The 25,600-nt window shown below is 41.8% G+C and overlaps 1 protein-coding gene across 2 annotated transcripts in view; it reads right to left on the reverse strand.

Annotated features, from left to right (window-relative positions):
• The window catches only part of ZNF704 (zinc finger protein 704), a 390,701-nt gene that overhangs the window by 78,091 nt on the left and 287,010 nt on the right, over positions 1-25,600 (reverse strand). For both annotated transcript variants that reach the window (XR_003854854.1, XM_029591538.1), the window contains exon 5: positions 4,974-5,074. Coding sequence is in view for 1 of the 2 variants with exons in the window: in XM_029591538.1 (XP_029447398.1) it covers positions 4,974-5,074 (101 nt within the window). In the remaining variant the exon portion in view is untranslated. The remainder of the gene's footprint in view (positions 1-4,973; positions 5,075-25,600) is intronic.

The following is a 25,600-nucleotide window of genomic DNA, read 5'->3' on the forward strand; positions in this document are numbered from 1 at the left end:
GCTTTGAAAATACTTGGGTAATGACCCCGGTACCTCCTGGCTGGCTCGCCAAATGTAACCGTCTCTTTTCAGTCAGTAAGGAGGTCCAGACAACTGATCCGTAAAGATAGACTTTTATTGCCAGCAAGATGCAGCTAAGACAAAGGCTTAGTACAACTGCATGCCCCTCCCCTCCAGGAGCAGACTCTTATGCACTTTACAGTTCTTATCTTTTACACATGCGTTCTAAGCATTGCTGAGCAAGCATATTCCGGCTGAAGGGGCTACTGACCCCCTCCCTAGACACCCTGGAACTTTCGTGAAACTTCTCCCATGTTCTGCAGGAGAGGCTGCTGGGACTTGCAGTTCTGGAAAGGAATTCGCGAGTCTGCAGTAATACAGCCCATCACATAATACATCCATTGTTCTAATCTAGGTTACAGCAGTGAAAGCTTATCAGAGAATAAGAACAGCGAAGCCAAAAAAATGAAAATGTGCAATGTGCTGACAGAGAGTTTCTCAATGTCCTAATTACAGCTGTATTGCAGACTGTAAGTAAACCCGTCATGAAGCAGGGAATTCTGGTACATGAAGTCCTTTGTCAGGTTGAAGCGTTCAGACCCCTTCATTTGCACACATAATAACCCATACAAAATTTCATTTGCCACTACATAGCTGAATAAATCAGAACTTATGTGGTTAAATGGCACTAAACTGCTATATATGCATTTTTTTACTTGTATATTTTAGAAATAAGGTGTAGAGATTTTATACGCAAAATTAAAGTAGTATTTACCCGAGGTAAAGCACTTTTTACACGTATAAGTCCGCCTAATTTTCTAATATAGGCACATAACTGAAATTACCAATTTAACCAATTAGTCCACCAGTTTGCTCATTACGTCTCCAGGTCATCAATAAATACGTTTAAAATCACTTATGCCAGATAATAAGCATGTGTAAATATACGTAAGTTGCCAAATCTATATGCAGTCGTGCAGTTAGTATAGCTGTGTTTAAAAAAGGATTGGATAAGTTCTTGGAGGAGAAGTCCATTACCTGCTATTAAGTTCACTTAGAGAATAGCCACTGCCATTAGCAATGGTTACATGGAATAGACTTAGTTTTTGGGTACTTGCCAGGTTCTTATGGCCTGGATTGGCCACTGTTGGAAACAGGATGCTGGGCTTGATGGACCCTTGGTCTGACCCAGTATGGCATTTTCTTATGTTCTTATGTCTCTTATAAAATAGAAACTTACACACATAAATGTTGGCCCCACTTTGGAATGCCCCTTTTCTACATGTGTACCCTATTTAAACATGTATATTCAAGGTTTATAAAATAGGATATATGCAAATAAATGCTATTTACACACTTATATGCTAATGTTTCTGCACATAACCCTTTGAAAATTCAGCTTCATAGCTTTAAGCTTTGGACATAAAGTTCACTTTGCCTAAATAAGATTATAGAAAAGCCGATCCCTTCACTGAGAAGAATATATACAAGGCAAACAGAAAGTAGAATGGGTGAGGGTGATGGAGGGCCTTGCTAGCTAGCAATCTCTAATCAGTTGAATTCACAAATTCATGAGAACCTGACAGAGGTGACAAGGTAAACACTGCTATGACCCATGAAACTGGACTGAGATCACAAACCCATTTCACAAAGGCCACATTTTTCAGGTTTCTCTTGGCATGCGCTGGATTTGAACTGGTAGCCTAGAGGTTAATAGCTCTAGAATACTGTGATAATTTCCTTTGGTCATCCAGTCAGCCAGCCAGAAAAGTCCCACTCAGCCTCCATGTAGAAACAGTAAATTATAAAAGCTAGCGGAATCATAAAGCCCTCAAAGCAAGAGTTTTTTTTTCCAGAAAATTCTTAGAGAACTTAGTTCATTTATAAATTAGCAGGAATAAGAGCAACCCTCCTCTACTTACAACTTTTTATCTACAAACGCCAAGCCAAAGATAACCAGCTGTATTACGGCTAGAGAGAACAGTGTAACTTCTGCATGGGGTCTGATAAAGATTTCAAGTTTAGCCCCCAGGTTTATAGAAACCTCTTCCTTAAAACTTTTGTACCAGCCTTTCCCTTGTTCTGTTGCAGTGGTTTTCAAATCCTGTTTTCACTGAGGCCACATAGGATACACAAAATTAATATGAATGAATTACATTCGTAAACAGCTATGATAAGAACTGAGTGAATTGACATATTTTGGTTTCCCTGAAAATTAGGGTGATTTGAGGGCCTAGAGTTGATAATCACTCTTCTACTCTGTAATGGTCTTCTACAACTTGCCCACCCCAAATCAATAACTACATCAACTTACTCCATCACCTTTGGTCTTTCCAGTCTTTAAAAATGAATGCAATTTGATGATTCCCTTTTTCTTCATTTGTACAATGAGGTTGACAAAGTTTCCATACAACTTTAAATACAATAAAAACTGCTACCACTTGTTAATAACTGCTGAAATCAATAGTTTAATGCATTCCTACTGCCTAAGGGACCAATGCAATATGGTGCGCTGAGCCGAGTGCACTTTTAACGTGAGGTTAGACGCGGGTAAAACAGGCGCTAATCAATCCCCTAATGCAATAAGGGGATTAGCATCTATTCAACGCGCGTCTAACGCGGAGTGAATGCAATAGCGCTCTTCATATGCAAATGCATGTGAATGAGGCTATTAGGCATTTACTCCCGATGCAAAAAGAAAAATGTGCGTCTCAGACGCACATTTAACTGTCATCTATTAGCACCTGCCAGGAGCAGGCGTTAATAGATGTGCGCATCGAAAAAAAAAGAAGAAAAAGAAAAAAGAAAAGAAAAAAAATTGCCTTAGCTGCGGACAGCCACGACAACCGACGCCGATAAACCCGGTGTCTGTTTTTGTGACTGCCATATGGTCACCCGTCTCTGCTTTCTCCCCTGCCTTTCTTTATCTCTCTCTTGTCACTTCCTCCAACCTCGCTCCTTCTAGAGCAGCAGCGCCTGCCCTCCCCATCTTCTCTTCACGGTTTCGGCGATTTCCTGCTGTTTCCTGTTCAGCAGCAGCTGCCTTGACCCCCTCTCCCGGGCCCCTGCTAAGGGGGTGTCTCGCTGCCTTTTCTCCCGGGGACCGCCCACCACAGCCTGGGAACTCCACTCCTGCCACCGCGGGTCTCCCTGGCACCGTCTCTGCTTCCTCTCCCACCTTCCTTTTACCTCGCTCGCTCACTCTCTCTTCCCTTCCCCGCCATTGACAGACTCGAGCCTGAGTCATGTGGGACGCCACGCAATAGGGGGTTTTAAACCAATGCCGGGTTTATCGGCGTCGGTTTCCCTTTCTGCCGTATGGCGGTCATGAAAACCAACGCCGGGTTTGGGTTCGCATTAGCAAGGATGCGCTAAAGGTCGCAAGCAACCCTAGTGCATCCTTGCTAACGCGATCACCTAATTTGAATATTGCATGTTGCCCCCCTTTGGGGAGCCATGCGTGCATTAAGAGAGCGGGTGCTGACTGTTCAGCGCGCCTTTATTGATTGAGCACCCAAGTATGTGCATGAATTTATGTGCATTAATTTATCCTTGTAAAATCATATTTATACACATAAAAATTTTATGCATGTGTGCAAACATGTATAAATGTAAAAACACATTTTACGCACATAAGTAATGACATGAAACAAAAAAAAAAGCAACAAAAAATACAAAAACTAAACAAATACAATTTTTCACATGCACACCCCTACTACTGCTCATTATAAAGTAGCTTTGTGTCAAATGCCTTTGTAAAGTTGAAATAACATTTTAAACACCTTAATACTATGAAATAATATTTATATACTCACACTTTTTAAGCACTATCAGGCCGATGCAGTACTGTGTGCTAGCCATAGCGCACGGCTCAATGCACGTCCATAACCCCCGATACAAAACAGGGGTTAGCGCATCCAAAATGCGCATCTAATCATGCGTGTAGGTAATAGCGCTCATCACAGGTAAGTGCACATTGATGATGCTATTATCTATTCGCCCCAATGCAAAAAAAAAAAAAAAGCGTGCTCCCGATAACCACATTTTTATTCACCAACATTAATGCCTACCCTGACCAGGCGTTAATTTTGGAGGGGCCCAAAAATTGTACAGCGAAGCAGAAAATACTGCTTTTCTGCACTTCCTCCGACTTATTGCTGTAACGATATTAAGTGGGAGGAACTAAAAAATTTGAAATCTCCCCCAAAAAAAAAAAAAAAAAAAAGAGCGTCAGTGGTCAAGTTAGGAAAAGGTTAAGAAAATGCACGCTCATTAATTGAGCGTCCATTTTAATAACTCGCTGACAGCCACCTCTCCTGGGTGCCTGCTGCCAAGGACGCGCTAGGGGTGCACAATTTTCCCTAGAGCCTTATTTTTACTGCGGCAGCCCATTTGCATTTTGCATCAGGCGCCCCAGAGAGGTGGGTTGGCGCGTGTTAAGGGAGCCAGCGCTCAATCATGCGTGCCCGTTTAATGCAAGCTGATATTGCATTGGCCTGTGTGTGAATAAATGGGGCTATTTCATATGACCTATCTAGTCTGCCAATCCACATCAACTACTCAGCTCTATAATCCCTACTACCCCTTCCAAGATCCCCTGTGCTTATCCCATTCTTTGTCTCCACTACCTCCACTTGAATGCTGTTCCATGCACTGTAAATAAATATTTCTTTAAATTTCTTCTGAGTCTACCCCCTTTCACCCTTGTTCCAGAGCCTCCTTTTCACTGAAAGAGGTCCGCCTCTTGTGTATTTATATCTTGATAACTTGGAGGTATTTAAATGTCTCCATCTTGGGATCCATGACTTAAGACATTTCGAGTTACAGTGTTTCTAAATTGACATCCACTATCCAACTTATAACACAGTATTCCAAATTAGATCTCACCAACGACATATACATAGGCAATATCGCCTCTTTTCTTCTGCTGACGATTCCATCGTCAGTATTGCAGTGCCACAGTGGTATCTTACCCAAGATGAATGGTGCGGATGTGTTTCTGGATCCCTGCTGCTGTGCTCAATACTTTTCCACAGTTTTTCCAAAGGCATTTGAACATCACTTTCATGGAGTTCTAGAAAATAAAAACAGAACAATTCTTTTTTCTTTAGGTTGCTCTGCAATCTATATTTTTCCTACTATTTTCTCAGATCTGCTCTGCAGTAGTATACACCATGTCCTCACCTTTTGACACCAATGTTAATACTGCAATCCTCTCTAAATGCGAATATTTTGAAGCAATAGTCCAGAAGAACACACTAGCAATCACAGTTTTGTGTAAAGTTATATTTATAGAAAATAACACATGTCAGATATCTGCTTTTGCATTCCTACATAGAGATTATCAGTTATTTGATTAAGGCAATTAATACTGTATTAGTTTGGTGACATTCTCCCCTGCCCTCAAATGGTTTAAGGAGTTATAATACCTTTATAATTTACTTTTTTTAAACTTTGTTTTTGTTTCTTGACTCCTCCTCCTCTTTTTCAGGAACTTAATTAGGAATATTGGGGTCAACTTTCAAAGTGTTTGGGTTACTAACTTTTGGCATTAGGAACCTAAATTAGTTCTTTAAAACATTTACTGGGGCCTGAGGAGATCACGTGATGCAGTAAAGGGAAAGGACGCAAGTTCCCCTTCTTTGTTCCTCACCCCCCCATCTGGACCCATCCTTTGGCTGTTCAGGGGCCTAACTGTTGCCTCTGAATATTTCTGCCGACTCACATTTCCCAGATTCAGAGGGCAGCACGCGATTCTATGATGGCTATGTGTTTGACAAAGAGGGAGAAGGAAAAAGAGAAGACCAGGCCTCTGGAGTCGCTGTCGGAGGACGAACTCGGCTCCTCTGAGACGCATCAAATCGCTGCGTTTGCCAACATCAAGCTGCAGTGCAAGAAGCTCTTCGGCAAGATCCCCAAGCTATTTCTAATGAACTTACTGACCTCTCAACATCCATAGCGGGCTTTGAAACCCACGTTGCAGAATTAGAGCAATGTGTCTCGGACATCCAAGATGGCCACCGCGATCACGAGTAAGAGCTCACACAACTTTAAGCTTTGCTGGTCAAACATGCAGATCACTTAGAAGACTTGGAGAACAGGTCACGTCGCTCCAATTTCCGGTTTGTCAGCCTGCCTGAGACAATTGCTGAAAGAGATCTTTCGTCAATTTTAGAATCCTGGCTTACCCGTGAGTTGGGGCTGCCTGCGACGTAGAGCCCTTTAAGAATCGAATGCATGCATCCCCTCGGGCCTAAAAGAGATGTTGCAGCCAGACCCAGAGTGGTGATCGCTAAAATTCTTAACTTTGTGCATAAAGGCGAAATTTTATGTGCGCTGCGAGCGAATAAGTCCCTCACTTATGATAATCAAAAAATACTGGTATTCCAGGACTTTTCGGCTACTCTCAACACACAGCGATGGGCCATGGCCCCCTTTTGTGCCAAGCTCCATGCCCTTGGTCTGAAAGCCACTTTAATGTACCCGGCACGATTACGAGTCCCCACATCTCAGGGCACCTGTTGGTTATCCACTACGATGAGGCTCAGAAGTTTCTTAGCATGGAGGAAGCTCGCCACATGGAGACAGCTAGTACCATTAAACCCTAATTTTTTGTCGTGGGTTGCAGTGCTGTTGTACTTGAGATGGAGGTTCGGAGATGGCCTGACCCATCACCAAAGACTACATATTTGGATTTTGGTGGATTAACTGGCAGGAATTGTCCTTCGAGGATGGAAGATATTTATCAGATGAGGCATTTGGAGTGATTACCCTCTGGTTTGGTTGGAATACTAGTTTATTTTTCTTACTGGGGCACAGATACATGGAGATTTTAGTAACTGGTGTTAATTCCTTCATTGTGTCAGTTTTACTTTTTGCCAACCCTCAAAGTTGATGATTGAGGTCTCTTTATGTGTTCTACTATGCTATCAGACAAGGATGGGTGGGGGTGGGGTGTGTGGGGAGGGGAACGTAATGCACACTTGTGATCTCACTGTCAGAGTGTTTGAGCTTGGTAAGGGGGGAAGGGTTAGTAGGGGGGGGGAGGGGGATTGACAGGGTGATATAGAGGGGAATCCACACATTATTGTTTCAACATTGTGTTCCAAGTTTGAGCTGGCACCTTACAATTCGAGCATTTCAGCCATTGGGAGATAGAGTGGAGATGGGAGCCTCAGCTGGGAGGGCCCCCATTGTGCAAAAATTTCCAAATTTTTTCATATAATACGATAAAGCTCTCATGAATGGCTAAAAGTGGCACAATAATCTTCTCCTGGAATGTGTGCAGAGTTAACTCTCCAATTAAAATATCCAAAATTTTAACGACACTGTGGAGGAAGTCTACAGATTTAGTCTTTTTACAAGAAACACATTTGAATGACTTGGAACATAAGAAGTTGTGTCAAGGTTGGGTGGGTGCAGTCCACTTTGCCTCGGCTATGACCAGGTCGGCGGGGGTCACAATGTTAATTGGGAAGCATGTCCCACTTAAGGTCCAAATGGAAATTAAAGATCCAAGAGGCAGATATACATATATATTTTGCAATCTATATGCTCCTAATAACCCTAGTCTTGATTTCTTCCAAGAAATATATAGTCAGTTAGTCCCCTATATGAAGCATGTGGTGATTGTGGGTGGAGATTTTAATACTATACAAGACTCAAAGTTGGATAAAGACAAGGCCCATAAATGTGCTCAAAACCCTGGTATGGAATTCTTTTTCTTGAACTGTCATTGCAATCAGTTGATGCCTGGCGCACTCTGCATCCTTTGGAAAAAGATTTCGCGCACGTCTCACATGCACATACCACGCAATCCAGGTTAGATTATATCCTTGTTAGGGCTCATTTTCCCCAAGCTGCAAGAGGCCCACATAGATGATATTGTCATTTCGGTTCATGCTCTGGTGTGGGTAACACTAGCCAGGCCAAATAAACTTCCCCAGGCCTTTATCTGGAGATTTCCATATTACCTGGCCGATAACACCCACTTTAAGGAGTATCTCCGTGAAAAGTGGAATGATTATCTACACCTTAATAAAGAACACTTGAGTGACCCTGTCCTATTTTGGTACACAGCGAAGGCAGTATTGCGGGGAGATATCATTTCATACACGGTGAGAAGGAGGAAAATGTTAGACAAACAGCTTTTGTCCCTGAGTGCTCAATTCCAACAGGCAAAGCGAGCCCTATTGCATACTAATTCCCGCGTCAATAAGGAATGCTTCCTTGCCCTTCAGGGAGCCATTAACTCGTTACATCAAAGGGCGAAAAAAAAGTCTAGAATATTACCAACATAAATTATTTCAATTTAGTAATAAATCTGGAAAGCTGATGTCAAATCTGATCAGAACACAACGGGGCCCACGCTATATTGCCACCATCCAAAATACATTGGGTAGGATGGCCTTCAATACCCCCACAATTTTGAAAACATTTCGAGAATACTATTCTGGCCTCTATCGGTCGGAATCTTGGGACCCGGTGGAATGTGAGCGATTCCTTTCTTTGATTAACTTACTGCAACAAACCCAGGCACAACAACTCTCATTAAATCAACCTGTAATGGAAGATGAAGTTAGGCACACCATTAGGCAAGCAAAGTGTTTTAAGACTCTGGGCCCAGATGGTTACACAGTGGAGTTTTACAAACCTCTGATTGATTTATTAGTTCCCCTGCTAACACGTACCTTCAATGCACTAATCTCCAGTGGTTCCTACCCAGTACACTCCAATTTAGCATACATTACTCTCATACCTAAACTGGGGAAGGACCAACTGTTCTCAACCTCCTATCAGCCTATTTCCTTGCTAAACCAAGACCAGAAATTTTTAGCTAAGATCTTAGCTGAGAGGTTGGCGACCTTACTTCCTTCCCTTATAGGCCCGGGCCAAGTGGGTTTTGTGAAGAAGAGATACGCCCTCACCAACATCAGGAAAGGTTTGACGGCAATGGCCCTTTGTGCCCTATCTAGTAGTAAGTTTTGATGCTGAAAAAGTATTTGACAGAGTTGAATGGGATTATTTGTTTCACATTCTCCAGTACATGGGTTTTGAGGGGTTCTTCAATGCTGCAATTCGATTACTAAACCAAGATCCTACTGCGGCAATTGTAGTTAATGGGCATTGTCAGAGGAATTTCAAATTGGTAGAGGCACAAGGCAGGGATGCCCCCTGTCTCATCTACTATTCCTTCTACAACTTGAACCTCTCCTACACACTATTCAATTAGCTTGGGATGTAAAGGGAGTGCGCTTTCAATCAGAAACATTTAAATATGTTGTGTTTGCAGATGGTGTTTTTAACAGATCCTCAGAAATCGCTCCCATTACTTTTATAGCTATTCCAGGAGTTTGGCTCCTTTTCAGGCCTCAAACTTAACACAGACAAATCAGAAGCCTTAGCATTCCCCCGAACAGTACAGGAGACATGGGAGGGACCATTTCCTTTGACCTGGGCAAAGGGAAAGATTACATATCTGGGAGTATTGATTTCTACTCAACTATCTAAACTCTGTCCTTTAAATATTGCCCGTTGCTGACTGACTCCCAGGAAGGGGCTTGGCAGTCCCTTCCTCTCTCACTGGGAGGTCGCATTAATCTGTTTAAAATGGTTATTCTTCCCAAGTGGCTCTATATATTTCAAAATTTGCCTTTGACCTTCAAACGCAAGGATCTATTGTGCCTGGAAAAGGCATTGAGGACCTTTATTTGGCATGGTAAAAAGGCAAGGATCCTGCTTAGCTGACTGAAAAAACAATGGGGGAAAGGAGGCATGGGGGTCCCAGATTTGGGTTTATATAATTTGTCCAGTAATCTAAGGTTGGTGTGCGATTGGTTGCTGGATGAGTCTACTTATTTTAATCTAATGGCAGAGAAAACAGTAGTCGCCCCTCTAGATCTGAGATATGCGATCCAAACAGCGAGAGGGGAATTGCCCTTCTCAGCCACTTTGAATGTCTTAATAGTTTGTATTAGATATGCATGGCTGACTCTTACAAAACTACAAGTACTGCCTTCGCTGTGTGCTTACTTGCTGCCTAAATGGGGAAATTCAGAGTTTTTACCAGGTTCCCAATTGGCAGGTTTTAAAAACTGGGGCTTCAAGGGAATTGTACAACCGGGCCACGTACTGGATGGAGCTGGTAAACTGCTACCTCTGCAAGAACTACAGGCTTTGTATGGTATATCGGGCATACAGACCTTTCCTTATTTGCAGATAAAGCATTATGCTAATTCTTTGCCTGAATCCTCTCTGCAGCCAGTGATGTTTCATGGTCTTGAGTCATTCCTGTTACTAGACAAAAAGCGATCGCCCTCATTATCATGCTATTATAAACAGCTGAGAAATGAGATGCGGTCTGATCCAGGTCCGTTGTTAGCCAAACGATGGAATGCTGAAGGGAGTTTATATCTGATATCATACTTCGATTCTGCTTTCACTCTATATCTACAGTGTTACCTAACATGTACTTTCGAGAAATGCAATATAAGTTTTTGTGGTGGGTGGTCATTTCCACCACACTTGCCTTTCATTCTAAACTGGTTCCCTCGTCAATGTGTGGGAAATGTAAGCAGGTGGAAGGTTCACTCTCCCATTTGTTCTGGGGTGGCACTTATATTAAACGGTTTTGGAATCGGATTGTACGATATTTGATAGATTTATTGGGCATTACCATAACCGCAACACCTCAATTGTTGTTATTTGACTGTCTCCCGCCCTTACTGATATGTGGCTTCAGACCCCATGTGTTTTTTAAAAAGCATGTTATGTAGGGAAGAAATTCATATTACTGCACTGGAAGGACTCAGATCTGCCCTCTTTTTGGGCGTGGCGTAATCACCTACATCGGATGATGCAGTTGGATTGTCTGACTTCGAGAGAGTCCCCCAGTCTCTGATGGAAATTTCTACAAACATGGCACACATATATTCAATCTTTACCGCATAGATCCAGGAGCCTGATTTTGAACAGTTAATAGTGTGACTTTGGATATTCGTTTGGCTGTTTGGTAATGCAATGTGATACTGTACTATCCTAGTGTGGCTCTTCCTTCTCTGTTATAAGGGGGGGGGGGGGGTGAAACAAGGGAGAAAAGGTAGATCTTGTTCAAGATAATACCCTGTTAGGTTCTGATTATATTAATCTGCGTGGATGCATAAGGACACCTGTAAAGGCTAATAGGAAGTGGAGACGATGAGCGGTATATAAAATGGTATAAACCACAAAGATAAATAGTATAGCGCTATAAAAGTTCATGGAACCTTATCTTGGATGACTCAATAATTGAAACTTGAGAATTAATTAAATCAACATATCCATCATTTATTAACAGTTGCTTGTAGAAATATCTTTCGGTCCCCTGACATGGACCGTGTTTCGCCACAAGGGCTGTGTTGGGAGGGACAAGAGCCAAAAGTAAAACTAGGAAGGATCAAAACAGTACTGTAATGAGGAACCATAAAAACAACAAACACCAACAACACAAGAAAATATAACCATAAACATCAAACATTCATAATAAATAGAAATGTGATTACATGGAAATTGAATGACTAACATAATAAATGATAAATGATGATAAAATAATAATTATTTAAATGTAATCATGAACAAAAACATATAATGCAATGCCGGATTTTCAGGGAATAAATTAAAGTTTCCATAGGGTCAACATCAAGTCATAGAGATGGAAAATTATAAGAGATTAGGGTAATGCAAGAGTGAAACAGAAAAACAAAAACAACGAAACACAAAAACACAACAGCAAAAAAAACAAAAGAAAAGGGGGGGGGAACCAACAAAACGAAGGGAGGGGGAAAGGGAGGGGGGCAGGAAGGGGGGGAGAAGAAGAAGAAAGGAGGGAAAGGAGGGAAGGGAGGGAAGGGGGGAAGGAGGGGAGGGGAAAAAAGGGGGAAGGAGGGGAAAGGAAAGAAAGAAAAAGAGAAAGAAGGGAGGGAACCCTGAGTGACCAGATAAATACATGACAGGAAATAAAACACAGTACCGGTCAAGCCTGTGGTCTGAATATGGTGAATATGTTGTGGAACCCTGCAGAGGGAATTCAAATGAACTAAATGGAAAGAAAGAGAAAAGGGGGAAAAATGTGATAAAACCTTTTAAATGCTGCTAAACATTAATTGAATGAACAAGTATATGCTTAGGTAATGGAAAAAGATACCTTCCAAATGTTTAACAAAGGTTCAGCGGCATCTCCTGAGAACACATTTCCAAAAAAGACCCAAGGTGGAAGAGACGCATAGAAGAGTAAGCCTAGATGAAAAACGAGACGCTCAAGATCATCTACAAGGAAGTAGCAGCTAGACTTCTACAAAATGCTTCATAAGGGATAAGAAACAATGGCGACTCCGCAGGGCTATAGCCGCACCAGCACACTGAGATTTTAAAGGTAAGGAGATACAAAAACACGCGAGAAGATGCGCGAGAATTAAAGGGGAATTGACAACATATAAAAAAAATCGCTGAATGCGAGCTGAAAAAACCAAAGAGTGGGGGAAAGGCCTGAGGGGAGGAGAGAGGGAGAAAGAGAGCGCCTCTGGTGGTGGCACCAGAGTAAGTAGCTATTATTGCTACTATAGGAGGCCCACCTAGTACCTTGAGGTGAGGTTTAGGTAGTAGTGTAGGGGTTAGGGGACACTTTTACATACACAAGAGTGTACTGTTCTACAAACAGAACAGTACACTCTTGTGAAGATTTGATGTCCTTCAGAGTGAGGAAACTCACACAAAGATAAGATATGTACAATAGGGATGTGAATCGTTTTTGAACGATTAAAATTATCGTCAGATAATTTTAAAATCATCCTAAATCGTTAGAGTGCACGATACAATACAAATGCCCCCGATTTATCATCAGGGGCATTTGTATTGTATCGTTAAATAGGGCACGGGAATTATTTGGGGGAGGGCGGGAAAACTGGCACACCAAAACAACCCCTAAACCCACCCCGACCCTTTAAAACCAATTCCTTACCCTCCCCCACCCTCCCGAACCCCCCCAAAATGTTAAGTTACCTGGTGGTCCAGTGGGTTGGGGGGGGGGCCCGGCGTGATCTCCCGCTCTCGGGCCATCGGCACAATTTTGGCTGCCACTAATTAAAATGGCGCTGATGGCCCGATAAAAAAAAAACCCACCCGACCCTTTAAATCGACCCCCCTTAGCCTCCCCTACCCTCCCGACCCTTTTTTTTTTAGGGAGGCCCGTGCTGCTAAACCCCCCCCCCACCCGACCCTTTAAATCGACCCCCCCCCTCCCAACCCCCCCAAAACCTTTTTAAATTACCTGGTGGTCCAGGGGGGCCTCGGGGGGCCTCGGGGAGAGATCCAGGGGGGCCTCGGGGAGAGATTTCCCGTTCCCAGGCATCAGCTGTTCTAAAAAAAAATGGCGCCGATGCCCCTTTGCCCTTACCATGTGACAGGGTATCCGTGCCATTGGCCGGCCCCTGTCACATGGTAGGAGCACTGGATGGCCGGCGCCATCTTTAAAGATGGCGCCGGCCATCTTTACTCATCAGCCCCTATTATAGAGTATAGTATAATAGGGCTGATGAGTAAAGATGGCCGGCCATATTGCCGTACGGCAAAATGGCGCCGGCCGTACGGCAACACGATTTGAGTGCAGGAGGTCGTTCCCGGACCCCCGCTGGACTTTTGGCAAGTCTTGTGGGGGTCAGGAGGCCCCCCCCAAGCTGGCCAAAAGTCCCTGGGGGTCCAGCTGGGGTCCGGGAGCGATCTCCTATGCTCGTCACGTCGGGGGATAGGAACCAAAATGGCGCCGGCGCTACCTTTGCCCTGTCATATGACAGGGCAAAGGTAGCTCCGGCGCCATTTTTCTATCAACGCACCCGTGGCCCGAGAGTGGAAGATCACAACGGGACCCCCCCACTGGACCCCAGGTAATTTAAGACATTTGGGGGGGGATTCGGGAGGGTGGGGGATTTATTTTAAAGGGTCGGGGTGGGTTTTAGGGATGCTTTAGTGTGCCGGTTTTCCCGCCCTCCCCGATTTACGATTTACACGATATTTACAGAAACAAAACCGCGACGATTCGATTCCCTCCCCCCCCAGCCGAAATCGATCGTTAAGATGATCGATCACACAATACACATCTCTAATACACATACAAAAATAACATGATAAAGGAAGACTAGAAAATAAGCTTTAAAAGAAAAGGAATGAGGAAGCAGAGAGGAAGTTAAGAAAAAGTCAAGAGCCAGCAGAGACAAGAGAATAGATTCAAACTACAGGCACAAAGGCTGGAAAATTATTTAGTTGAAATTTGGTGAAGATTTCTACGCTAGTTGAACAGGGTCAAGGGTAGGGAGCAGGTAGTATCTGCTCTTTTCTTCTAGCCCTGCAGTTGTAAACTAGGACGGAAGAAACCCTGATGAATTATTTAAATTCCCCAAATCTCTTCACCTCAGCTAATTTGGTATAAGACTACTCTGATAAACTTTCATTGTTTATCTCAAGGCCTCACCTTACACCAAATACAGTAAAAGTAACCATATTGTTGGGCCCAAAGAATAAGATTCATCCACATTTATTGATAAAGCTTCCTAACAATAAACAAAATATTTCACAATAGCAGAGAAAATATATCATCACACATCTTTATAACTAATTCTCAGCAACTCTAGTTTGATTTAAAAACCTTGTCACTAGTCACAACAATTCCATACTATATTCTCAGTGACTCTGAGTAAAATCAAACATATCGCTGAAAACCATAAAGTAATTTTTGGTATTCTGTTACCCTAAACTTGTGACTGTCTTTAAACAAGTGTGTTCAGCTCTGTTTTAAAACAGGAAAAGATTTTCCAATCCCACCCTTCATGGAAATCTCTCTCCCACAAGTGGAAACTGGGAATTGCCAGGGGCCATCTTTCTCTTTCCAAATGTCCTGAAGTTCTCTCAAGCAGGTCTCTCTCTCTTACTGTTGGACGAAAATGAGGCTATTTGATGATAATGAGGCTCCTATTTCAGATATTATTACATTTATATGTAAATAGAAATGCAGAAACATAGAAATGATGACAGAAAAGGACCAAATGGTCCATCCAGTCTGCCCAGCAAGCTTATGGTAGTATCTGCTGCACAGTGCTGGTCACCCCCATTCTTATCAGTTTCCCAGATTGTAAAAGACAGGGCCCTTGTTAGATGCTGTCTGAATCCAATTCCCCATTACCTCTTGGCATTGAAACAGAGAACAATGTTGCAGTTGCATTAAAAGTGTCAGGCTTACTGGTTAAGGGTAGTAATAGCCGCATTAACAAGTTTCCCCCATGCTTGTTTCCCCAGACCTAAAAGTTGGGTCTTTGCTGGTTCTTTTATTCTGAATCCAATTCCTCATTTCCCTCTGCCATTGAAGCAGAGAGCAATGATGGAGTTGCATCAACAATATGAAGACTTATTGGTTAAGGGTAGTAACCGCCGCACTGGCAAGTTACCCCCATGCACTCTTTTTTTTTTTTCCATCCTCTTGCCTTTAGGGATCCACAATGTTTATCCCACACCTCTTTGAATTCTTTCACTGTTTTTGTCTTCACCAACTCCTCTGGAAGGGCATTCAGGCAACCACCTCCCTTCTCCATGAAGAAATATTTCCTGATGGTTCTGAGTCATCCTCCCTGAAGTTTCATTTTATGACCCTTAGGTTCTACTGATTTCTTTCCAATGGAAAAGGTTTGTTGTTGAATGTGCATCATTAAAATCTTTCAAACATCTGAAGGTCTGTATCATATCTCCCCTGCATCTCCTCTCTTCCAGGGTATATGTGTCCTTCCAGGGTATATGTGTCCTTCAGCCTCTCCTCATAAGTCATTTTATGGAGACCTCCCACCATTTTGGTTGCCCTCCTCTGGACCGCCTCCATCCTGTCTCTGTCCCTTTTAAGATATGGTCTCCAGAACTGAACACAGTACTCCAGGTAAGGCCTCACCAAGGACCTGTACAAGGGGATTATCACCTCCTTTTTCTTACTGGTTATTCCTCTCTATACAGCCTAGCATTCTTCTGGCTTTAGCTATCGCCTTGTCATATTGCTTCACCGTCTTCAGATCGCTAGACACTATCATCATCTCTTGGTCCATACACAACAGCTTTTACCCCCATCACACACAGCTTTTCTGGAATACTGCATCCCAAATGCATGTCTCTGCACTTCTTGGCACTGAATCCCAGCTGCCATATCTTCGACCAATGTTCAAGTTTCCTTAAATCACATTTCATTCTCTCTATTCCTTCTTGCATGTCCACTCTGTTGCAGATTTTAGTATCATCCACAAATAGATAAGGTTTATCCATTTCTATTTCTATCCCTTCCGCAATGTCGCTCACAGAACTGGTCCCAACACCGATCCTTGTGGCACTTCATTTAACACTGTTCTCTTTCAGAGTAGGTTCCATTTACCATTACACACTGTCTTCTATCTGTCAACCAGTTTGTAATCCATGATACCGCTTTGGCATTCATTCCAAAGCTTCTCATTTTATTCACAAGCCTCTTATGCAGGACCAAATCAAAAGCTTTACTGAAATCCAAATCCATCACAATGTGCACTCTTCCTTGATCCAATGCTTTAGTCACCCAATCAAAAAAATCAATCAGATTTGTCTGACAGGACCTTCCCCTGGTGAATCCATGCTTACTCAGGTCCAGAAATCCTCCTGACTGTAGATAGTTCACTATCCTTTCCTTCAGCAGAGTCTCCATTCATTTTCCGACTACTGAAGTGAGGCTAACTGGCCTGTTGTTTCTAGCCTCCTATCTGCTACCACTCTATGAAGTGTAACCACCACCACTCTTCTCCAATCATGCGGCACCACTCACCTCTCTTTACACTTCTTTGACAATTCTTTCTTCTGCTTGACCTTTTGTTTTCCTGATTTCTTTCTTCGTCATCCTCAGTTTTGGCAGATATTCTTTCCTTGTGTTCCTTTTTTTGGGATCCTTTATACTTCTTGAACATTGTTCATTTTGCCTTAATTTTTTCAGATTCCTCCTTTGAAAACCAGATCGGTTTATTTTTCCTCTTACTCTTGTTTACTTTTCTAACATATAGATTTGTTGCCTTTGTAATACCTCCTTTTAATTTGGCTCACTGTTGTTCCATTCACCTATTTTCTCCCAATTTTCCAGTTCTTCCTTCAGGTACATCCCCATTTTGACAAATTCTGTATTTGTGAAATTCAAAACTTGAGTCTTTGCATGACTTCTCTGTATCCTATTCGTGATATCGAACTATACCATCTGATGATCACTAGTGCTCAGGTGAGCCACTAACTGAACTTATTCTCATTAGTGAGCTCTAGATCAAAACTTATACCCTACCCAGTGTATTCCATTACCATTTGAGTACTGGTAGTCTTTCACTAGCACTATCAATCTGTCTTAAAGCTGGATATATATTGCACTGGTATTATAGTAACGTATTACTGTAAGTATGCACAGTTGACTATGTGTAAGTGAATTGGTTAGTAAGAAGTACTTTCAAGAATGAGTAAGTGAGTTCTGCCAGCAACTATCTCCTAGTTGCTTATAATTTTCCAAATCAACCAGCAGAAATCTTGCTGTGACATCATACCAGTATTGTTCATGCAATATACTGAAAACTTTTCCCAATTCAACAGAGGCCACTTGCCATCTGATAGTCGGTGTTTCCAATGTCCAGGATTTGAAACAATTCACTTACAATAGTCACACATTCAGCACTTTGGAAGACCAACAGTTATTTTTGCAGTTTTTGCAATTTCAAATGGCCATCTTTGTAGAGTTCATGACCACTGATGTATATGTCTGACAGTTTGCCCATCCTTTGGCTAATTAATAGTTCAGTTTGTGGTCTCTCTCTCTTTCTTATATCACAGAACAGAAAAGCAGCGGGAAACAAGATAATAAACAATAAAAGTGAAAGGTTGGCTGGACAGAGTAAACCAGGCTTCTGCTAGAAGTTAGCAGGATTCAAAGAAATGGGAAAGCAAGATTATATGATCGACCTAAAAAATTATTAACTACTAATGTCTATAACATAAATATTTAAACCCACGTGCGGACGATCAAGTGCAGGCAGTTTCGGATACGCTGATTTTATAACATGCATGATTTTACATTTAATTATGCCTCCTAAACGTAAAGGCAGAGTCAGAGTGTTTCCCACGCTAGCGACTCTACCTGCTATTCAACAAGAAATCACCAACTATATGCTCTCTCCTATACCAAATGTAAGGGATACCGAAGTCTTTGGTGTGCCAAGGGGTCAGGGAGGACCCCTTGTGTCTACAGAGGAGGCTTCCCTTAGCCCCAACACAGGGCTACCACCAATACACAGGGCTTTAGAATCCACGTTGGGACCATCTGGAAGTGGAAATGCTGATGAAGAGGGAGAGAGAGCCATACAAATCTCACCTGTATTTACCACAGGGGGAAATGGGGCCCCCCCATTGGTAACTCCAGGGACTGGAGGAGAAAATCCTATACCAAATTCTGAATCAGCAGGAAGCATGACTCGCCCTGCATTGGTGACGCTGGAAACGCTGTGGGAAATGATGGCAGCCATGTCTATAAATATTAAGACATTGGAAGGGAAAATTGATATGGTATATAATAAGCATGAACAAGACTTTTTAAAAACTCAATCCCAGTTTAAAGAAACTAATGATAGAATTAAGCACCTGGAAAATCAAGAAAAGACATTTTTTGAGTTTAATTTGGCAGTAGTAAAAGATAGGGAAGCCATGACTAGACGAATTGAAATGTTGGAAAATAGTTCAAAGAAACTTAATTTAAGATTTCTGAATTTCCCAAGAGTTGTTGGTGAGGAGCCCTTAATTACTTTGAAAAAAATTTTGGTAGAGCAATTCGGATTCTCCCTGGAACAAACGCCTGTAATTAACAATTGCTATTTTCTCCCAGTAAGAAGGGATTTACCAGGTACAGAGTTGTTTCAGGGTGACCTCTCTAATTTTTTAGAGGACTCCTCAAATAATGTAATAAGTTGGGGTACGCTATTGGTATCTTTTTATTCTACAGCTGATGTTAATGCAGTAATGAAAAAATACTTTAACAAATTTCCAATTTCCTATCTTCAAAAACCAATAAAAGTTTTTCCAGATTTAGCTTTTTCCACCCAATCAAGACGAAAAGCCTTTTTGGCCTATCGTCAGGATGTAATATCATTAGGATTTTCATTTCAATTACGATTCCCCTGTAAGTGTATTGTAAAAAGACAGGATGATATATTTATCTTTTTTGTTCCCGACCAATTAAAGACATTTCTAAATCAGATGAGACAGTCTACTTCTACCCCAGCTGCCAGTTAAGAAAAGAAGGTTCAGGATATGCTAATTGTGTATTAAAATATATTTCCTGATAATTTTCTCCCATATTAGAACTAAATTCCCTCCATCTGTTTGATAAAAAGAATGAAAAGGTTAACAAACTTTATCTTATTTTTTTTTCTTAATTAATATCTTATATGTTTATTTGTTAATTATTCATTGATATTTCAATTATGCAATCCTTGTTTGAATGTATAATAAAAATTGATAAATAAAGAATTAAAAAAAACCAAAAAAAAAATCATGCATGAGTTGACACACACATGTTATAAAATCTGCTACCTGCACACACATGCACATCTGATTTTATATCGGTGTTCACTAAGGGGGTAAATTTTATGAGAAGTGCGCGGTGACATGATAGGGCCTTTCCCCAGTTCCCTCCCAGTCCACTCCAATAAAGGATCAGACTGTGAGGGAACTTCTTAAACCCCCTAGCTAACCTGCCTTCCTTTTCCCCTATCTGCCCCAACTCCTAAAACCCCTCTAACTTTTTGGGGTTTTTTTGTTCTTATACTTACCTACTCTCTGGAGTAGTAGTACGTTGCGTGGGCCGGCTGGCTGGCTGCTGGCATGTGCTTCAGCGGGACAGTGCCCCGCCCATGGCCAGACCCCACCTCTTTTTTTGGAGCTGGTCTTTGGCGCGTATCGGGAGATACACAAGTGGCTGCGGGCCTTTGAAAAGGCCCACGGCGCGCAAGTAGCCCAGCCACGCGCGTATCTCCCAGGTTTTACATGCGCTGGCCTTTTAAAATTAGGCCATATATAAAAAAGAATATATAAAAATTATACAGGAAATATATGCAGGCCTTTAACTTACACAGTCACCAGGGTAAATATGGTATTTTAGAAAATGATTAGGGAAGCTCAAAATCGCTCTCAAAAATTGGCAGCTCCAGTATTGAGGACTGTGGTCAGAGCTTAAATTGAGGTGAATGTTGTTCCTCCTTCTTACAAAAATAAATAGAAATTCCTGTTATATCCCACAGGAGACAGCAGTTATTTCTGGGGTTTACAAATCGACAGCAAGAAGCACCACATGCAGCCATGGCCCTGGAGCTGGGGAGATAAAGGCTGCTGAGCTGCTAGAGCTCAGGATATGAAGGATTGGAGTGTCTTACGTGGACTTTGTGGGGATGGGGCTGGCTCTATCCTGAAATCTGAGTGCCAGAGTGCTGCAGGGGATGGGAAGCCAGGAGCAGTTCCAGAAAAAAAAGTATCTGAGCTCTTGGAGTGCAGAGTAGGAAAATGATCCAAGACTGTGGAGAAAGGGGAATCACAAACTGAAAGGTAAGCTGAGCCTGACAATGAAGGGAAACCTAACATGCTATTGAGGGAAAATCCCATTTTGGGCAGGAGAGGAAGAAGGGAAAAGGGAGAGGACTGGAGTGGAGTAAAGAGAGAGCCTTTGAGGTGGCACACATATTAGTCAACTATTTATGCCACTGTAGGAGGGTCAACTAGTAACTCGTGGTCTAGGGTTTGGGGGGCAGTTTCACATGCACAGTCAGAGGTACAAACAGCACAGTACACATAAGGTCAAATTCAAAGATTTATGGGCATTTGCCCCAGACATCCAGTCATCAAGCATTTGTCTCTTGAGCTTTAATGCTCATTTTCAGATTGTCAGTGGAGATCAGTGCTGACAGAGGGAAAATTCTGGGGCTGATTTTAAAGGCCCAGCGACGCGCGCAAGTCCCAGGGCTTTACTAAAGGGGTGGTCCGGGGGCGGGGTGGTCCGGGGCGGAGCGGGGGCAGGGCCAGAGGCCTCTGACAGAGCAGCCATTGCCGCTGTTTTGGAGGATTGTGTGCTGGCAGGCTGCCGGCAGGCGCAAAAGGTAAGACAAAAGTCAGGGGGGGTTAGAGTAGGGCTAGAGGGGGAAAAGGTTAGGGGAAGGGGAGGGAAGGTCAGGTAGGGGGAAGGCAGTGCGGTTTGGCGTGTGCAAGGTGCAGAATTGTGCATCCCCTTGCACGCGCTGACCCCCGATTTTATAACATGCATGCGCTTGCGCGCGCATGTTATAAAATCAGCATACATGTGTACGTGACAGGTAGCGCGCGCACATGTACACCCGGCGTACCTATGAAAATCTACCCCTATTTGTTTTGGTCTTGAAGATCTACAATGCTTTTATCTATTACATCCAAGCTAATTATGGTTAGGTTAGCTTTGACTACTGAAAAAATACAATTCACTACTGCTGTACTCCCTTCTCCATTTTACTTCTTCATAGACACCAGTATACTTTATAATAATGAATAGCGAACAATGTAGGAAAATTAGATAAGTACAAAAACCTCAAGTTAAACTTTCTAAAACATGATCTAGCTGAATACCTGAGTAGTTTGTCAGTAACGAACAGTATAAAATGAGGTTTTGCTTTTATGATGTGTTTATATGTATAATCTAAAGAAGGAGAAAGGGAAATTAATCATCAGTTTAAATCTTTGCCACCAAAAATCTCAATTTTTCCTTGGCTACAGACCAGAAATGATTATTAGGAAAAACCGCTCACATAACAGAAGAGTATTTGGCGAAGAAAGCTTTGAATCCAATGGCTTTCAAATCTGAGACTGTTTTCAACTGCAACTTTGGACAATTTATTTCTCCTCACAGTTCCCCTTGGGGGCCCTAGAGTCATTTGATTTATGTGGTACACCCCTCCACGTAAACTGACAGCACAATACAAATATATCATATAAAGATTAAGGTATTCCAGAACCACATCGTCTAGCACTGAACCTAACCATATATTTCACAATAGCTCATATTTCTAACTTTAAACTACAGAAATTGTGCCATGAGTTGCTGTTTTCACTTTTATGAATAAGAGGTCATCAGCTGAGATTTTCTTGGACTTGCTTTGCCCTCTTTTGGAATGGGCTGAAAAGATGATTTTTATGTTTACATTTGCTATAAATCAAGTTACAAATGATTTGAAGAGTACAGCAGAGTCAACAAAATGTTTATTAGTACTATGAAACAAAACAGGATGGAAGGGATTCACATTATCAAAAATTGTTAGTATTATATGGATGGTGAAAGCAATGGTTTGTGATTTTTTAAATATACTGTACTTAGAAAAAGCATAGGTTGACATGCACAATGAGGACAGCAAATGTCTGTCAAGCAAGCTGCATTAAAATTTTGAATTACATTTTTTTTCCTAAAACATATACAAATATTAGAAAAAGGTACATTCCAACAGTGAGTATATTACAGCTCATATTATAATCCATGTAATAACATTCAATGTAAGTGACATTCCATATCAAGGCCAAATAAACTATCCAATGGACTGCATGGAAAGAGCTAGTCCTATTACTTTTTTCTGCTGTCTCCATATACTGTATTCCACTAAAAATCAACATTAAGAAAAAAAACAATCTTTCCAAATATCAAAAATACATTTTAATACTAAAGAAATGAAAATATTGGTAAGGAACTTTTGGTTTCCACTTTCTAACGGGATAATTTTCGGAAGCCCGCACACATGAAAATGGGGGGGGGGGGTTACACGCGTGGCTGGGCCTTGAGTGCACTACGCGCATTTTCGGAAGGGCCCAGCCACACGCGTAAACCCCGTTATGTGCCAAAGTGCCGGGCCTCTCCAAAGGGGTGGGATGGGGGCATGGTCTGGATGGGGGGGGGGGTGGCGGGGACAGTGCCGTTTGACTCTGTCCCAGGGAAGCGCATGCTGACAGCCAGCCAATATGTGGAGATTACTTCTGCTCCAGAGGAGCAATAAGTATGCAAAAAAAAAAAAAAAAAAGGGATAGTTAGAGTAGATTTAGGGGGCGGGGAGGAGAGGGGAAGAGGGAGGAAGACTAGTGTTAGGGTTGTTCCCTCCCAGTCTGCTCCTTAATTGGAGCAGACTGGGAGGGAACTGGGGACCAGCCAATCACGTTGCCGCTCATAGTTTTTAAAATCCCCCTCCCCTGTGCGCTCAAGTTGTGGGCCGCCTGCACATGCACGCGCAGATTTTAAAATCCGGAGCACATGTGCGCTCAGCCATCGGATTTTATAACATGCGCCAAATTACGGGGGAGCCAATAAAGCTTAGCCAATGCAGGGGAAATATGATTCCAAAGAAGCATCCCAGTAGTAAACCCTTTTAACAGTCTAATTTTTAAATGTTAAGGCTCTGAATTATTAGAAGAAACTGTTACAATTCACACATTTTAATTTAGTATACAGATTCTCAGAATCCAACATAACTTTCAGGATGTCAGCAGTGTGTCTAGGATCTCTCAAGAATGAACAAACTGTCTCATTTAGTCAGACTTTCTTCATTGTTAGCAAAGTTCAGTGTCAGTACTTCAGAGTTCTGACCTCTGCACTGCCCCTCCTATGCCAATTACAGCAAAAAGCATTTATTGTTTTTCCAGATTTAGGTTACTATAAAATACATTCTCATTTAACTGAACTCATTGTTACACTATTGCGAGAAACATTTTTTTTAGAAAGATGATTTTTCCATATTCAAACCACTTTGATTGTTCCAGCATATGAAGAATGTGTTCTATTTTTTGGCGGTGGGGGGATATGCAGCTGAATCCAGATTATCCTTTAAAGCAGAGACAAGCAGACTGCGTCATCTCTGCTGCACGTGACTCCCAGAAACCTCAGTGGCGAACAGCATAATATTGAGGGAACAGAAATTTAAAGGGCTAATGCACTAAGGATGCACTAATGCTTTCGCAAGCATTAATGCATGTTAAAATCAGTTAGTACATGCAATCTAGTTTAAATGTCTTAATAGTGCTTTTACAGGGTCATTTTCAAAGGGTCTTCCATGTGTAAAATGATGCTTTATCCCCAGAAATAGCTTGCTATAAAATTGCCTGCCTGGTATGCGGGCAAAGGTATGTGAATCTATCCTTTATGAGTATAAGTTTAACCGCAGTACGCAGAGATGTTCCTGGGAGCAGGGATGGGAGGAGTTTGCACTTATGCAAATACTTCTGAACTTTCAAAAGTATGCGTGTAAATTGTCCCATAAGGTTTCTGTGCATAAGTTTGCATGTAGATAATTTTGTTGGGATAAATTTTAAACCAAATATGCACGTAAATTCATTTTGAAAATTGGTGTAACTTACGCACGCTATTTCTTGACTTTCTTAGGTGGACTTTGACAAAATTATGCCCTTAATGTGCATAAATTAGCTTCTGCAAGTTTTAATGCAAAAAACAATTCTAATGAGATAATTAAATGCTAAACTATGCAAAACAGCTGATATTCTATTAACACACAAAAAATATTATATTTTAAAACTCTCAAATGTTAACACGGATGCATTTATGCAAAATACATCTCTACATTTCAGAAAGGTGTAATTAAGTTTTTGCAATCACATCTGTGTTAACGTGCTAACTTTGACACTCAAAAAATTAATACAAAACTCATCAGCAAGTCATTAACATGAACCATTAGCATGAGTTAATTAATGAGCATTAATGGCTGATGTAAGACACTTTCATACATTGGCCCTAAATGTAGTTCATGACAGAAAACAGACCATAACAATAAAGACAAATAATTATCCATGCGCCAAGCTTTCCATTTTGCCTTGATCATAACTGAAGCCTAGCCCATACTGTGTGAAGTGTGAGATGTGACTTTGTAACATGAGGAATAAGGACAAATCTAGATATACAAAAAAACCTGACTTTAAGCGAAGAAGCACAGAGCTCTGCTTACTGATTCTCAGTATGAAAATCCAGGCATTTCGGACTTTTAAACTATGATCCATACGTAGTTCAACACATCATCTGTTATGTGTGATATGAAAATATTCTCAGACCTCCAGTCTAATAGCTCTGGAGTTATCCGTTGCCTTTCTCTACTCCCATCTTCTCCAAGAATAAAAAATAAAATGACCACAAAAGAAATGCCTGCAAGTCCCAAGTCCCCTCCTGATCCCTCCCTCCACGCCACCCGAAAAATCTAACCTGAACTCTCAAAGGTCTCCCCAAGCTGGCAGGAGGACTCAGTCTTGTCTCCCTCTGAATCAGCAACTAGCATCGCTCTAACAACCCAGTTGCATAGAGCTGTTGCTTTTTGAAAATAGACTTCATAGTAATCCAGCAGTCTCAAAAGATATTGTTTACCAGCATCTATAAAACAACAGGTGCATTTGTAAATTGAAAAGGTATTATCATAAATTCAAAATGCCTGTGCCAGGTCCTGAAGGTGGTCTTTCGCTCATCCCTTGCTTTGATTCTCATGAAGTTATATGT

Source organism: Rhinatrema bivittatum, chromosome 2, assembly GCF_901001135.1.
Source record: "Rhinatrema bivittatum chromosome 2, aRhiBiv1.1, whole genome shotgun sequence".
Taxonomy (NCBI): domain Eukaryota; kingdom Metazoa; phylum Chordata; class Amphibia; order Gymnophiona; family Rhinatrematidae; genus Rhinatrema; species Rhinatrema bivittatum.